Consider the following 14633-nt stretch of genomic DNA (forward strand, 5'->3'; position numbering starts at 1 on the left):
TTTGTTGATCTTAATGTCCTAAATATTAGGAGAATCGATAAATGACAATATTATTAGATGTAAAATCATATTTTAAAGGGTAATAAATGCGAATGATATTTCACTAAGGACCTCTTTTAATATAGTATAGATATATAGACAGATATAGATATAGATATATTTTATATATTTATTGTAGAATCTGTTATTCTTATACTAATTGTAGATTATGAAATATTTTATAAATCCGTAAGTAATTATGAAAATATCCATCTAGAAATATCATTTTCACTTTGGGCTTATGATCTTCGGCCATCCAAAACAAATATGGCCCATTTTCAACATGGACAGAGCATTCCAAATTTCCAATTATGCTCCAGCCCACAAGTGAGAATAAAACCCTACAAAATCCTATTTTTGGTCGATTTGAACAATTGAAGTGAAGTTTCTAGTTCTAAAAGTAAATACACCAAAGAATCATCGAACCATGGCATCTGCAGATCAGAAGCAAAACATTGTTTCAGCTCTAAGCAATCACCTCTCCACCCTGTCATTAAACCCAGTAAGTTTTTTTCAGCCCTAACATTTTTTGCAGTATGCATGAATTAAGTTGAGTGCATGTAACAAATACAAATTGATGGATTATTTTTGGTGCTAAATTATGCAGAATTCGGATAAAGACATTAAAAGCTTGTGTACAGACATTTTAAATTCTTCCCAAAAAGATAAAGAGGTAATATTTCAACGTTCGCTAGCTTTTTGTACTGAGTTTTGGATTTATTTAGTTTCAATTTGACGTTGAGATGAAATTTTCATTTCAGTTAGTGAAATGGGTGGAGTTTGCCAGTAACTTCCCTGCTGATTCTGGGGCAAGCTTTAAAGCTCTAAGTGAGTTGAATGAGGATTTGAGTAAAAAGTCTGTTATTTTGGGCAATGGGTTCAAGATTTCAGCAGCTGATATAGTTGTTTTTGCATCGGTGTATTCATTCATGGTATGTATTTCCTTCTCTTAATTGTTCTTTCGAATATTTTATCATAGGAAATCATTTTCTTGATTATATTACTAGTTAGAAAAGGTTAAGCTGCCAAAAATCACACTTGAATACAAAATGGTATAATGCATCAGAGAGATTCCCATCGATAAATCATCAATACCCTTCTGGGTTCTGATGTCCCTGTCTGTTTTATCGTCATTTGCACGGACAACATGAAAAGACATAGGATTAAAAATAATGGAAAATGAGTAATTATAACAAAGGTGCATATCTAAATTTGCAATTGTACATGACATACCAGTACAAGCATAATTATACCCATCATATGCTTCGATAAGGAAACCTATGGTATTTTCGTTTCAGATTTAAAATAAGAGCATAATAGAACAATAAACAACTATCTCACGTATTCCAATCATACCATAAAAATTGGAACAATGCAAGCAAATAGTGCTCTACAATAACTTTTACTGTTTAAAAGTGAGCCGAGAACTAAAAGAAATTTTATCTTAGCTGAATTGCATCAGAGAGATTCCCATTAGACTTAGTCATCATTCCCCATTTGATGGAGATCTGATGTCCCTGTCTGTTTTATCATCACTTGCAAATCAACAAAAGAGTTAATTTGTCATTAACAATAACAAAAAGGCTAGAAAAGATAAGTCACAATTTCATACAATGGAGATCTGAAGTGTTATTTTGGAGTATTAATGTCGGCAACAATTACTAAATGTTGACAGCAACAAGTACTTATATTTTTGATAAAGAAACAAGTAGTAATCTTGAATAAGAGTTGATATATTTGTAATGGAAACTGATTCTTCCTACAAGTGTCGGAAACTGTTTCCTCCCTTTTGTTGGAAATGGACATTTTCTATCACACCCGACACACCTTGAAGAGTTACGTTTTACGTAAACATGATCTTTATGTCCATATTGCATTGTCATGTTAGGCATAAATATTAAAGCTTTTAATGGTCGATTAGGCGATTCTTATTCTTTGTTATACTGTAGTGTAAGTGGTTTTTTAAATGTCACCTTCCACAGTTCCTTAATTGAAATATGATATAGTTTTGAATGCAAACTTCTTTAGCTCACTCTTTCATTCTAACATGCTATCATCATTCTACTGCCATCAGATCAGTCTTTCAAACTCTGATAGAAACAAATTGCCATACTTGCTTAGATGGATGGACTATATCCAGGTATGCTAGAATTTTATATCTATCTTTAAACTGAGATTAGATGATAGTAGAGTGGTAGTATCTAGAAATTGGGATCTTCATCCAGCAGTATATCGAATGTCAAAAGGAAAGGCTTACGCGATGGCCTTGATGTGTTGAGTTTGGTGATGTCCACAGGTTGCTCTACTTAGGATGGAATCTTTCTACTAATTGAGCATGAGTATGTCAGTCATTTTATCATCAGATTGTAAAAGCTGGTTTTGTTTTGGCTGTGACTTTCTTTGTCTTGAGGATTGAGTAATAGAGAGAGAAGATTAATTGTTACTAGGGAAAAAGGAAATTGGTTGCTGTTATGATTTTCCTTATTTGGTGGTTGTTACTATTTTGACAAGGAAAACTGAAAAGACTTATAGATGATTACAGAATGAACCAAAAGTTAGCTGTGAGATTTGGTACACTTGTTTAGCATTGTAGTCGAATATAGTTTTTGATTAATTTGAGTGAAAAAAGATGTGGGGCTACTATGTAGTTTTGTGCTTTCAAATTGAAAAGTTAGTCCTTTATAATGTTCAGGTATGTCACCATCACGTGCAAAAATAAAACTATTCTGAACTACAAATGCTACAGGGAATTTGATATAATGGACATCCGAATATACTACTCATGAACTACAAATGCTACGGGGAATTTGATATAATGGACATCCGAATATACTACTCATGACATTCAAATAAAGAATAGAGCTGGGTGTAAAAGTAATTAGCTTTTTTAACCATTTCACTTCTGTATATAGCTCCTAGTTTGTTTATTCTCTGTTGAACAAAATATGAAAACTGACTTTCTTCCCTTGTTAGAATTGAACAAAAACAGGCAGAGAAAAGATTTGCCTTTCCTCTCTGGTTTTCTGAATTTCTGAGAACAAAACAACCAATTAGTAAACCTAGAATATTGCAAAGCGGAAAATTCCCTGCACTATCCATTAACTAAGGAAATGGACAAATTTTTCATTTTCTGGAAATTTTCACATCCTTAAAAAAGGACAACTTCACCCTCGATAGATTGTGATATTATTTTGGAGCAAAACCTGTGCGCAGGACATGAAGCTGGCCTACTAACCATACCATAAAATCGAAATTGGATCATTTAGTTTTGTTCTTCATGGTATGTTTAAATTGAGTGAATGAGGTAAGAAGCTGAGTTAATGAAAGAACTAAGTAGTTTAATGAAAGGCTTTCAGGGTGAGTCCGGGATGTTTGTTTTTAAAAACTAACCAAGCTCTCGTAGGCACAGCTGGGCTCCTGGTCCTGTTTTCACTCTCTAGTTCTTTCTATTTCTCCATCTTGGGGTTTTTATGATTACTGGAAAAAATCATTTCTTATTTCAAGTCTAATCCATTCTATGATGCTCGGCCTTGCAAAATATTAGCCAGTGTTTAAACAGCAAACCACTACTTTTAATAATTGAATTTTTATATGTTATGAGCGAACAATGTGAGGTAGTTTGATTGCTCCTGGATTTATATTGAGCAAGAAATCAGCACACATTCTATTGAATACATCTATTTTTGTGCAGATTAAAGGTGATGTTGGAGATAAATTCCAAACTATTTTTCTGGAGAAGGTCCAATTTGAGCCACCTGTGAGTAATGCTTTTACTGCATTGAGCTAGACTTTCTGAAGAACTATCTTGAGAGCAGAATTGATATGCTCTGACTTGTTTGAACTCCATTTTCCATGCATTGCTACATTTCCAGTGACCAGAACAGGAGCAGTGACATCCAGTCTACTGCAGTATTCGTTAATGGAACAATATAAATGGTTTTCTTCATTACTGAAATAAAAGTGGAGACAGAAATATGTGATAATTCATTTCTTTACTTGTGGCAATTCGTTTAATGCATATTTTATGGAATATTTACAAATTAACAGCATTAAGTTGCATTGCTCTTGGCTACTTCTGTGGAATACTTTTATTAAAACACGCTATTCTCAGTAACGCTTTTGAATTACTATACTATCTTGATTTGAAGCATTCCTTGAATCGATTAGTTTTTAGGCCCAGCAAAGTCCAAGAATGGGCTATTTTTAATATCTTTTTTCCCTGGCATTGATTCAGGCATCTAAAAGTTTGAAGAAGGTAGAAGTGGAGTCAAATATAAAAAATACTGAGTCGGAGACCAAAAAGGCTAGTAGCTCAGATGCAGACTCAACAAAGAACAGTAGTGGTGCGGTATGTTACTTGTAACACATTGGCCTTCGGTTGTTTTTATTTGCTGATAAATTTCTTGGGTCCGTTCCTCTTACAGTTAAAACTTTTTTGTTATTTAACTTTGTTTCTGGTTCTCTGGACCGTTTGTTGCAAGTGGCAGAAAATTTTGCCTTTTCAATTAGTGACGGTAATAGAAAATATTGTCATTACTACACTTACCATTCCTCAATAAAAAAAGAAGAAAATATTGTCATTACCTATGATTAGTGTCTTTGTTGCAGTCCTAGGTACTCTGGTATGACTTGTTTGCAATAAGGGCACGTTCTTGATGCTATCAGGTTTTTGTTACTGTGAAATATCCCAAATTTTAAACTGTTTCTAACACTTATCCCTTTAAATAGCTGAAGAAGAAAGCTGCTGCAGATAATCAAACTTCTGCTGAAAAGAAGAAGTTGCCTGAAAAGGTAGATGAGAAAGATAAAGATATCAGTGTTAGTTTGCTCAAATTACAAATTGGCCACATTAAAAAAGCATGGAAACATCCATCAGCTGATAGGTATTGTATTTTTCATTCTTTTTATTTGTAGTCTCTTTCCCGATACTTATCCATTCCCTTTTGTCCTTTTCAAGTTCTGGTGATACCATGCCTTAGCAACTTTATATGTTATCTAATTTGTTTTAAAACCTTTTCCTGTGTTATCCCTGTGTATAGCTTACTGGTTGAGGAGATAGATGTTGGAGAAGCAAAATGTCGTCAAGTGGTTAGCGGCCTGGCAAAGTTTTGCAGTCCGGAGCAGTTGGCTGTATGCCCTCTGTCATTAAGCATTAGTATATGCTATATTTCTGGCTTCTTTGAATTGGTATTGCTGCATTCTTTGGGAGCTTTTATTTCTTCTAATTATTTTATGTTGGTTGTTGTCCCTGCAGAATCGCCTTGTGGTACTCGTGACAAACATGAAACCATCGAAACTAAGGGATGTAGCATCAGAGGGAATGGTATTATATTCCCATCTAAGCTATGCTTAATTTCACATTGTATTTTCCAGTAGCATGGGAGTCTAATTCGGTGTAAATTAGCATAAGCTAGTTAATTTTTTGCGTTATATTGAATGTTCTGCCTCCTCTTCCTAATATAATGGTAATTTAACTATTCATTTGCTATCTGCTTGTGTTGACTTCTAAGTGTCTGTTGAGAACTCTAGGTCACTATGGTACTTTCTCATTATTCGAATATCTAGCGTTCTTAATGTAGTTAGAACATATCCACTAAAGCAGTTTGAAATCCAGACAAATGTAATTTGTGCATAGGAATATTTAGGTATTATATCTGAAGAAAGATGGGTTAGCTGAATGTGTAGAGTTGTCCAGCTCAAGTTAATCTGTTTGTAGTCTTCTCTCTGTTCGCAGTACTATCTCTCATTTCTTACTGATAGTAACTCTTTTTTCCTAATTTTCTTTATAGGTATTATGTGCTTCTAATGAAGATCATACTGTGGTGGAGCCTTTGATAGCACCAGAAGGTGCCAAAGTTGGGGAGTGCATCTTATTTTCTGGGTATGTTTTTGTAGCTAAATCTGTTGGTATTGCATAAATTTCAAGGTCCACATTCTCTGGGCTTGATTTATGGCACCGATTCGCGTAATATATATTATGTGGAATGTATTAATAAAAGATTTCCTTCATAAAAAAAAAGTTGTTCTTTCACAAAACATCTGTCCCATGTCCTTTTTTGTTCTTGGACTCTACCTTTCTGCCATCAACCTTCTAAATTTCCCCTTTCTGTTCCTGGCCCAAGATTTTCGGAACTACTATATTTATCACCTTAAGAAGCAGAGAGAATTATAGCAAGCAAGGTCTTTCAACTAAGGTGATTTTTTAAAAAAGTACATTTGAAATTCCAGTGCCCTTAATTACTAGTCAGTTGTCAGTCCTTCAGATCGAGTGACCTCAAGACCATTGTTCTCTTTTTCTGGTTATGTTCTTTTTCTCCCCCATTTTGACAGTAATTATGGTTTATGGCTGCCCTAAAGAGCGTGTGTTTCCTCTGTTTTCTTTAAGTTGTGCCATTAGGCTGGATATAACATTATGGCTTTTGTTCTTTTTGGTACCATGTATTTTTAACGTAAGACTCAGATTCTGTTATGGTTATTAATGTCTGCATTTGTCTATCTAGGCATGATGGGAAACCAGAAGATGTTCTGAATCCCAAAAAGAAACAATTTGATAAAATTGCCGTGGTATGTATCTTTGATTTTTTCTGTATATCTAAATCTTGTTATGTTTGGTGGACGAATAAACTTACTGCATTCAGAGCTCTATCTGTCATGTTCTCTTAGTTGGCAACTACTGCTACTAGAAGGCTAGAACCCATTGGTAACTGACTGCTCTTCATGATTGAGATCTCATTCTCAACTGGCCTTTTCAATTTCATCAGAGGCTTCAGTCTTTTGGGCCAAAGTACAAATAGAAAACCTATATGATATTGTCAGGGCTGATTGACTCTTCAAATATATAATGAAACTCATTGTTTGTGAAAAACCTCATGATGTAGCTTACCATGGTTATTAGAATGAGACTGATTAGTTTACTAGAGGGACAGGGGCATTCTTCTAAGTTAATTGTTTAGCTCGAGAAAGATAGGGTCCCTTTTTGAGTTTTCAGTTGTTTAGAATTCAGAAGCTGTAAAATTAGGTTTGCATTAACTTTTCAACTATATAGTATAGGTAAATTTTCATAAATTCATATAGCTGACCTCAACCTGCTTGGAAATGATGTGTTGTATAAAACGGGGAAGGGAAACTTATAATGATAAAAATATCACATCCATGGTATGGTTGTCTCCTTATCCATTTAGATGTTTCTCATGTGAGAATCATGTACTGCAGAACCTTTTCACTGATGATAAAGGAATTGCCACATTCAAAGGAATCCCATTCATGACATCTGCTGGACCATGCACATCTTCAATTCCCCGAGCAAGCATCAAGTGATTGCACTTTGCTGAAAATGCATTGTTTAAACATTTGTTGCATTGTGCATGCAATACCGTTCTTTTCTTTTCTTTTTGGGGCACTTGCACTATTTTGAGGTGAATGAGGTTAGCATTTCTTGGGGGGGGGGGGGAAAGAAAGGTAATTTAGTTTTGTTGTATGTGTTTCTTCTGTAGTAAAAAAAAAGTACTTTAAAATTAGAATGGTGCTTCTTACATATCTTCAGAAACCCTGCAAATATTATAAGGTTCTCCTTTCTTTTCTGTGACTTAATTAAATATCTTGCTGTCTCTGGTAACAAAATAGCTAACATCTCCTCCTCTAGTGCGAAGCGAAGGTTTGAAGAGTTACTTTCACTACTTCCAGTTAGCCAAAAAGATGTAGGAGATGACAAAAAGATGAATTGACAGTAGTGGTGGAGGTTTTCCAGTTATGTGAAACGAAATTAAATCATAGGCGATAAACACGAATGTCTCTAGTCATATCCTTGACATGATTTGGTGTGCTGGCGCGAACTTGGTGTTTTCCTCGTACTAGCATAGGAAAGAAATTGGAAGTTTCCCAGATTCTGTACTAGAATATCTATCACCAAATGGCAAATAGTTGTTTCCACGACTAATAAAAAGCATTAGCATTCAAACATTACGACAGTGTTATCAAATAGGCGGGATTGCAGCTTATTTTCTGTAATCCAATCGAATCTTCATGTATTAACAAGCACATCACTTGGACCCCTTCTTTAGGCTACCAATAATGTTTATATATCTGTTTGGGACGAGGATAAATGTGTCCTCTTCCCCCCACCCCCCCACAAAAAAAAAATAATAATAAAAGGGGAGAAGGGAGATCCACTTGGATTCATATTGATTTAGCAGGTGTAACAGATTCACAAATTAGCCTAACTGCAAGTATTTATTATTACGACCAAAACTTACAGTGTTGTGGTAATAATGGGAGTAGTTAACAGTATATGGGTGACCTTTATTTTTCACAGTCGTGGTGTGAATGGTGAATAGACTATATTTCTCTTATTTATTTCATGGAAAATTAAGTAAAGTAACAATGCTAAGGATAAAACTCGAACATGGGATCTTTGAGTTACGATGTTGTTATCTTAATCAGGAGATGATTTCTTTCCAAGTAAGTAAAGACCCCTTCTCCCTAACCCCCTAAAAATGAATTTAATAAACACAAGCCTTCTTTATTATTTATTCAAATCTATTCAGGTTGAGCTTATGAGAACCTGCATTGGACTTGATTAGGATTTGGTTCCAACTTTAAAAAAAGGTATATATTTTAACCTCAACTTGGTGCATATAGTGAGTTGTTTCATTAAGTATCATGCCTCAACCTTGCGTGATTTTTGTGTTAAGGACAGCAACAATATGCTTAAAATTAAAGGTAAAAAAAAATACTTTCAATGATGAAAATAAGTATCACTAGTGATAGTATAGTGGAAAATGAAGTACTAGACGATCATATGAATAAAAATTATAGTAGTACGTAATAAGTTTGAGAAAGGAATGCGATGGCATTGTGAATAAAATAGGAAAGCAAATATTTGGGAGCTTCTGGTTTAACTACTTTATCTCACCAAAGAAATGCTGCTGTATGCGTAACACATAGGAAGTGATATGAATGATGAATCAGTATATTAGAACGTACTGTATTTCTCTCTCTAGCTAAAAAGAAAGAGAGAATAAAAAATAAAAATTTTATTCCCTTCATTATTGCATTGAAATCCGATCCCTATAATATCCAAACCAAGCATATTTAACCTTTAATAATAGTATTTTGTACCTCTAGTCCCTCCACTAACAAATGTCCATAAATTTAGCGAAATCTTAATGATATTGTTAAAACTGTGTCCTGTGTGAGTAATTGTATTTTATGCAAGCAATTAAAAGTTACTTATCACTTCCTCCTTATCTTTGCTTAAAATATTAAATTTTAGATTTGAAAATGTGGCAGTGAAAAACCAAAAGCATGCAATTGTTTTAGTTGATGGTTGAAATTTGTTTAGTTAGACAGCAGACGTATCAAAATTAAAAATTAAGGGACTATAATTGCAATCTTTCTGTATACGGTCAAAATCGAGTCTGCCCTTCGTATGACAAATCGAGATTGGAACATAATGGTCCGAGATTCATCATTATAATATCGAGCCATGACTCGAAGTTAGGTTGTCGAGCTCGGGCCCCAGAGACCGATCAATATCGAGTTCGACCAAGATCGAGCTCGAGACCCAGAGACCGATCAAGATCGAGATCGGCTACGATCGAGACCGAGCCAAGAAACAAAAAAAGTCGTTATAGCCGCAAGTGGGGAGAGAATCTCGGCGGAAATCACAGCTTGAATCAAGGAAAAACTAATTAATTAATCTATCATGGGATCTCCACTATATATTTTTAATTATATCCAAAGTAGAATTCTTCTACTATATTAAGAGTAGTTATCATTTGTAACAGGAACATTCATTGATTCAGACACACATTCATTCTGAAATATAGAGGAAAGAGAGCAAATATTACCTTCTTTGGCTTTTGATATTTAGTCATATTATTTTTTTTATCAATCGTTCTTCATTCAATTTGGAGGTGATAAAACTTGAAGGCTTAAGTTAACTAGTTCATTCGGTTTGTATCCATTTCTTTTATAACTAATTTTGATATTCATTTGTATATTTTTTACGATTTGTATCAATTAATATCACATATCCTTAGAACTACGTATAAATTCAACTCTATCCATTTTTTGGGTAAACAGTTTGGCGCCCACCATGGGGCTAAGAATAATAGTGGTTATTTGGTACGAATTTTTATAAAACGTACTATTTTACACTTGCTCTTGGAAGTATCTTTGATTTCAGGTTAAAAACATCAAACTCTCAATTAATGGCCCTACCTATCGACAACGAAGCTGGCCTTCAAGATGAGAATAAAAACCTGACGCCCGGGGAGGAAAGGCCACTCGTTGACCCCGTTGGAACTCTGGCCTAGATCCAATTGACGTTAATTCACATGTGGCCATTGAGGCGAACCAATATTCCGACCCCGAAAACAACATTCATAGTAGAACTCGATCTGCAGTTCGAAATACCCAAAATGTTGGAGAAGACGGGATCAGCCAGCATATGATTTTCGAAATGTTGCAAGCTCAACAGGTAGCGATAGCTCAGTTGCAGAGCCAAACCCAGGCACCGAGCAGGCCCGAGCCCGGTCCACCCCGGAAGTCACCCACAGAACGGGGTTAGCTATAGTAAGGTCAAATGAACAAGAATCGGGGACTAACCCCGAAATTATAAAGATGCTCGAGGAACTGACAAAACGGATAGAGTCAGGAGAAAAGAGGATCGAAGCAAACGACAAAAAAGTAGAAACTTATAACTCCCGGGTTGATCAGATCCCGGGGGCACCACCAATATTGAAGGGTTTGGATTCCAAAAAGTTCGTACAAAAGCCCTTCCCCCCGAGCGCAGCTCCCAAACCGATCCCCAAGAAGTTCTGCATGCCCGACATTCCTAAATATAATGGAACGACCGACCCCAACGAACACGTCACCTCTTACACATGTGCCATTAAAGGGAACGATCTAGAGGATGATTAGATCGAATCTGTATTATTAAAGAAATTCGAGGAAACCCTGTCAAAGGGAGCAATGATATGGTATCATAATTTACCGTCTAACTCTATCGATTCTTTTGCCATGCTTGCAGATTCTTTTGTAAAAGCACATGCCGGAGCCATAAAGGTCCAGACCAGGAAGTCGGACCTTTTCAAGGTAAGGCAAAAAGATAACAAGATGCTAAGAGAGTTCGTATCTCATTTCCAAATGGAACAAATGGATCTACCATCGGTCACAGATGATTGGGCCGTTCAAGCTTTCACCCAAGGACTGAACGAACGAAGCTCAATGGCTTCACGGCAGTTGAAGCAGAACTTGATTGAGTACCCGGCTGTTACCTGGGCCGATGTTCACAATCGATATCAATCGAATATTAGAGTCGAAGACGACCAGTTGGGTTTTGGGTCCGTTATTAAAAAGGATATCTACCGAGAATCGAGGTCGAATAGGTACTGATACCGGCCGTATAACAGAGAACGTAAAGGTAGCGAACCTGGATGCAACTCCGTACGAGGCGAAAGGAGAAGTGATCGAGGCCAAGGGTCTCGAGGGCTGATGAACAAGAATGGTTTCGATAGGCATACCGGACCTAAGGAAGCACCGCGGTTATCGGAGTATATACAACATTGATGCATCCGCCATCATGTCGGCTATCGGACGCATCAAAGATACTAAATGGCCTCGACCTCTGCAGTACGATCCAACCCAAATAAATTCTAATCAAATGTGCAAGTATCATGGCAGCCATTGCCACAGAATGGAAGATTGCAGGCAGTTGAGAAAGGAGGTAGCCCGGTTATTAAATGAAGGGCACCTTCGAGAGTTTTTAAGTGACCAGGCCAAAAATCATTTCAAAAACAGTGAATTCAATAGACAAAACAAACAAGAAGAGCCATAAAACATTATCCACATGATCATCGGAGGGATCGATGTCCCCAGGGGCCAGTGCTTAAACGCACTAAGATGTCGATTATAAGAGATAAGCAATCTCGAACTCAGGATTACATACTTAAAGGAACCTTGTCCTTTAATGACGAAGACGCAGAAGGAATCAAGCAGCCTCATAACGATGCATTGGTAATATCTGTACTTATGAATAAAACTCAAGTTAAGCGTGTGTTAATTGATCCAGGTAGTTCGGCCAACATCATTCGATCGAGGGTCGTAGAGAAACTCGGTCTACAGGACCAGCTCGTTCCCGTAACCCTGGTACTAAACGGATTCAATATGGCATGTGAAACTAATATGGGCGAGATAACTCTACCAGTAAACGTGGCCGGGACCATCCAAGAAATGAATTTCCACGTGATCGAGGGCTACATGAGGTATAACACCCTGTTCGGGAGGCCGTGGATCCACAAAATGAGAGCAGTACCCTCGACCCTTCACCAGGTTCTAAAATTCCCAACACCAGAGGGAATCAAAATGGTCTACGGGGAGCAACTGGCCGCAAAGGAAATGTTTGTTGTCGATGAAGTGATACTGATATCATCACTATCATCAACAAAGGGATCAGATTCAAAGGAGAAACAGGACACCAAATAGCAATCACAAACGACAGCCTCGACCCAACTAGAGAAGCAGAAGACTGACGAAGATGATGATTATGGGATCCCTCGATCCTTCATGGTCCCCGATGATTCTGACGCTACCAAATCAACGGTCGAAGAGCTGAAGCAAATCACGCTAATCAAATATCTGCTCGAACGAAAGGTATACCTGGGCACGGGGTTAAATCCCGAGCTCAGGAAAAAGCTTATTCAATTTCTTATAGCTAACATGGACTATTTCGCTTGGTCCCATCTTGACATGATAGGGATCCCACCGGAAATAACCGCTCATAGACTAAGCTTGGATATGAAATTTCATCTGGTAAAGCAAAAAAGAAGACCCCAGTCCGAGGTCAAACATGCCTTCATCAAGGACGAGGTAACCAAACTTCTTAAAATAGGATCCATTCGAGAAGTAAAATACCTTGAATGGCTAGCAAACGTGATGGTAGTCCCTAAGAAGGGAAACAAACTTAGAATGTGTATAGATTATAAAGACCTGAATAAAACATGCCCTAAGGATTCTTTTCCTTTGCCTAATATCGATCGTATGATCGATGCCACAGACGGCCACGAGACTCTCAGTTTTCTCGATGCCTACTCCGGTTACAACCAGATACAAATGAACCCGGAGGACCAGGAAAATACCTCGTTTATCACTAAGTACGGTACCTACTGTTATAACGTAATGCCATTCGGTCTAAAAAATGTTGGTGCAACTTATCAACGCCTAATAAACCGAATATTTGAAAAACAAATAGGAAAATCAATGGAAGTTTATATTGATGACATGTTAGTTAAGTCCCTGCGAGCAAATGACCATTTAAAGCATTTCCAGGAAACTTTCGATATACTGAGGGAGTACAATATGAAGCTCAACCCCGAAAAATGTGCATTCGGGTTTGGCTCGGGCAAGTTTCTTGGTTTCATGGTGTCCAATCAGGGAATCGAGATCAACCCCGATAAAATCAAAGCTATCGAGGATATCACGGTAGTAGATAATGTAAAGGTCGTGCAGAGGCTAACGGGACGGATAGCCGCCCTAGGACGATTCATTTCGAGATCCTTAGATAGGAGCCACTAATTTTTCTCACTACTTAAGAAGAAGAGCAACTTTGCATGGACTCCGGAATGCCAGCAGGCTTTGGAGGAATTAAAGCGGTATTTATCGAGCCCATTACTGCTTCATACCCCGAAAGTGGACGAACAGCTTTACATGTACTTAGCTGTCTCGGAGATAGTGGTAAGTGGAGTCCTGGTTCGAGAAGAAAGAGGCACACAATTCCCTATTTATTATGTCAGTCGGACCTTAGGAGAGGCCGAAACTAGATATCCACACTTAGAAAAATTAGCGCTTGCTTTAATAAGCGCCTCTAGGAAACTAAAACCATATTTCCAGTGTCATCCGATATGTGTTGTAACAACTTATCCTCTTCGAAATATTTTACACAAACCCGAGCTTTCGGGTCGATTGGCCAAATGGGCCATAGAAATCAGTGGGTATGATATTGAGTATCGACCCCGAACCGCCATCAAATCTCAAATCTTGGCGGACTTCGTGGCTGACTTTACGCCGGCCTTCGTACCCGAGATTGAAAAAGAACTACTGATAAAATCGGGTACCTCTTCGGGAGTCTGGACCCTCTTTACGGACGGTGCCTCGAATGTGAAGGGGTCCGGACTAGGCATCGTACTAAAATCACTCACAAGTAATGTAGTTAGATAGTCTATCAGAACTACAAAATTGACTAACATTGAGGCTGAGTATGAGGCCATGATTGCAGGTCTCGAACTAGCTAAAAGGTTGGGTGCGGAAGTCGTAGAGGCTAAGTATCCTCCTCGTGGTAAACCAAGTTAACGGAACATTTGAAGTCCGAGTAGATCAAATGCAGAGGTACTTGGATAAACTACAGGCGACTCTACATCGATTTAAGGAATGGACCTTGCAACATGTACCCCGAGAACAGAATAGCGAGGCCGACACTCTTGCAAACTTAGGTTCATCGGTCGAAGATGACGAACTCAACTCGGGGACTGTCGTACAACTCATGAGATCGGTAATCGAAGAAGGTCACGCCGAGATAAACACCACAAGTTTAACCT

At 37.4% G+C, this 14633-nt stretch overlaps 1 protein-coding gene and 2 non-coding genes across 4 annotated transcripts; 1 reads left to right on the forward strand and 2 right to left on the reverse strand.

Moving 5' to 3' along the window:
• The first annotated feature begins 381 nt into the window (after window positions 1-381).
• Window positions 382-7634, forward strand: LOC104087810 (uncharacterized). 2 transcript variants are annotated; one of them, XM_009592379.4, is made up of 12 exons: window positions 382-541; window positions 647-712; window positions 801-971; window positions 2114-2179; window positions 3731-3796; window positions 4274-4387; window positions 4774-4922; window positions 5079-5169; window positions 5294-5362; window positions 5829-5920; window positions 6540-6603; window positions 7252-7634. In XM_009592379.4, exons 1-12 carry the CDS (start codon window positions 467-469, stop codon window positions 7354-7356), a joined length of 1128 nt encoding a protein of 375 aa, XP_009590674.1. In that variant the 5' UTR covers window positions 382-466; the 3' UTR covers window positions 7357-7634. The 2 variants fall into 2 exon arrangements, with proteins under 2 accessions (XP_009590674.1, XP_009590667.1); XM_009592372.4 differs by having other exon boundaries at window positions 384-541; window positions 4768-4922.
• On the reverse strand, window positions 1096-1180 carry LOC117274566 (small nucleolar RNA R44/J54/Z268 family). Its single transcript, XR_004504687.1, has one exon. It is a non-coding gene; the product is annotated as a small nucleolar RNA R44/J54/Z268 family (small nucleolar RNA).
• LOC117274564 (small nucleolar RNA R44/J54/Z268 family) lies at window positions 1492-1582 on the reverse strand. Its single transcript, XR_004504686.1, has one exon. It is a non-coding gene; the product is annotated as a small nucleolar RNA R44/J54/Z268 family (small nucleolar RNA).
• Window positions 7635-14633: the final 6999 nt, after the last annotated feature.

This window comes from Nicotiana tomentosiformis, chromosome 5, assembly GCF_000390325.3.
Source record: "Nicotiana tomentosiformis chromosome 5, ASM39032v3, whole genome shotgun sequence".
Taxonomy (NCBI): Eukaryota; Viridiplantae; Streptophyta; class Magnoliopsida; order Solanales; family Solanaceae; genus Nicotiana; species Nicotiana tomentosiformis.

What these genes read in the sequence shown, in the direction of transcription:
- LOC104087810 (XM_009592372.4), top strand. Translation starts at nt 467, where the DNA reads ATGGCATCTGCAGATCAGAAGCAAAACATTGTTTCAGCTCTAAGCAAT. An exon ending in GATGGATGGACTATATCCAG is followed by an intron (nt 2,180 to 3,730) that starts GTATGCTAGAAT and finishes ATTTTTGTGCAG; the next exon opens with ATTAAAGGTGATGTTGGAGA. An exon ending in CAAAGAACAGTAGTGGTGCG is followed by an intron (nt 4,388 to 4,767) that starts GTATGTTACTTG and finishes CCCTTTAAATAG; the next exon opens with CTGAAGAAGAAAGCTGCTGC.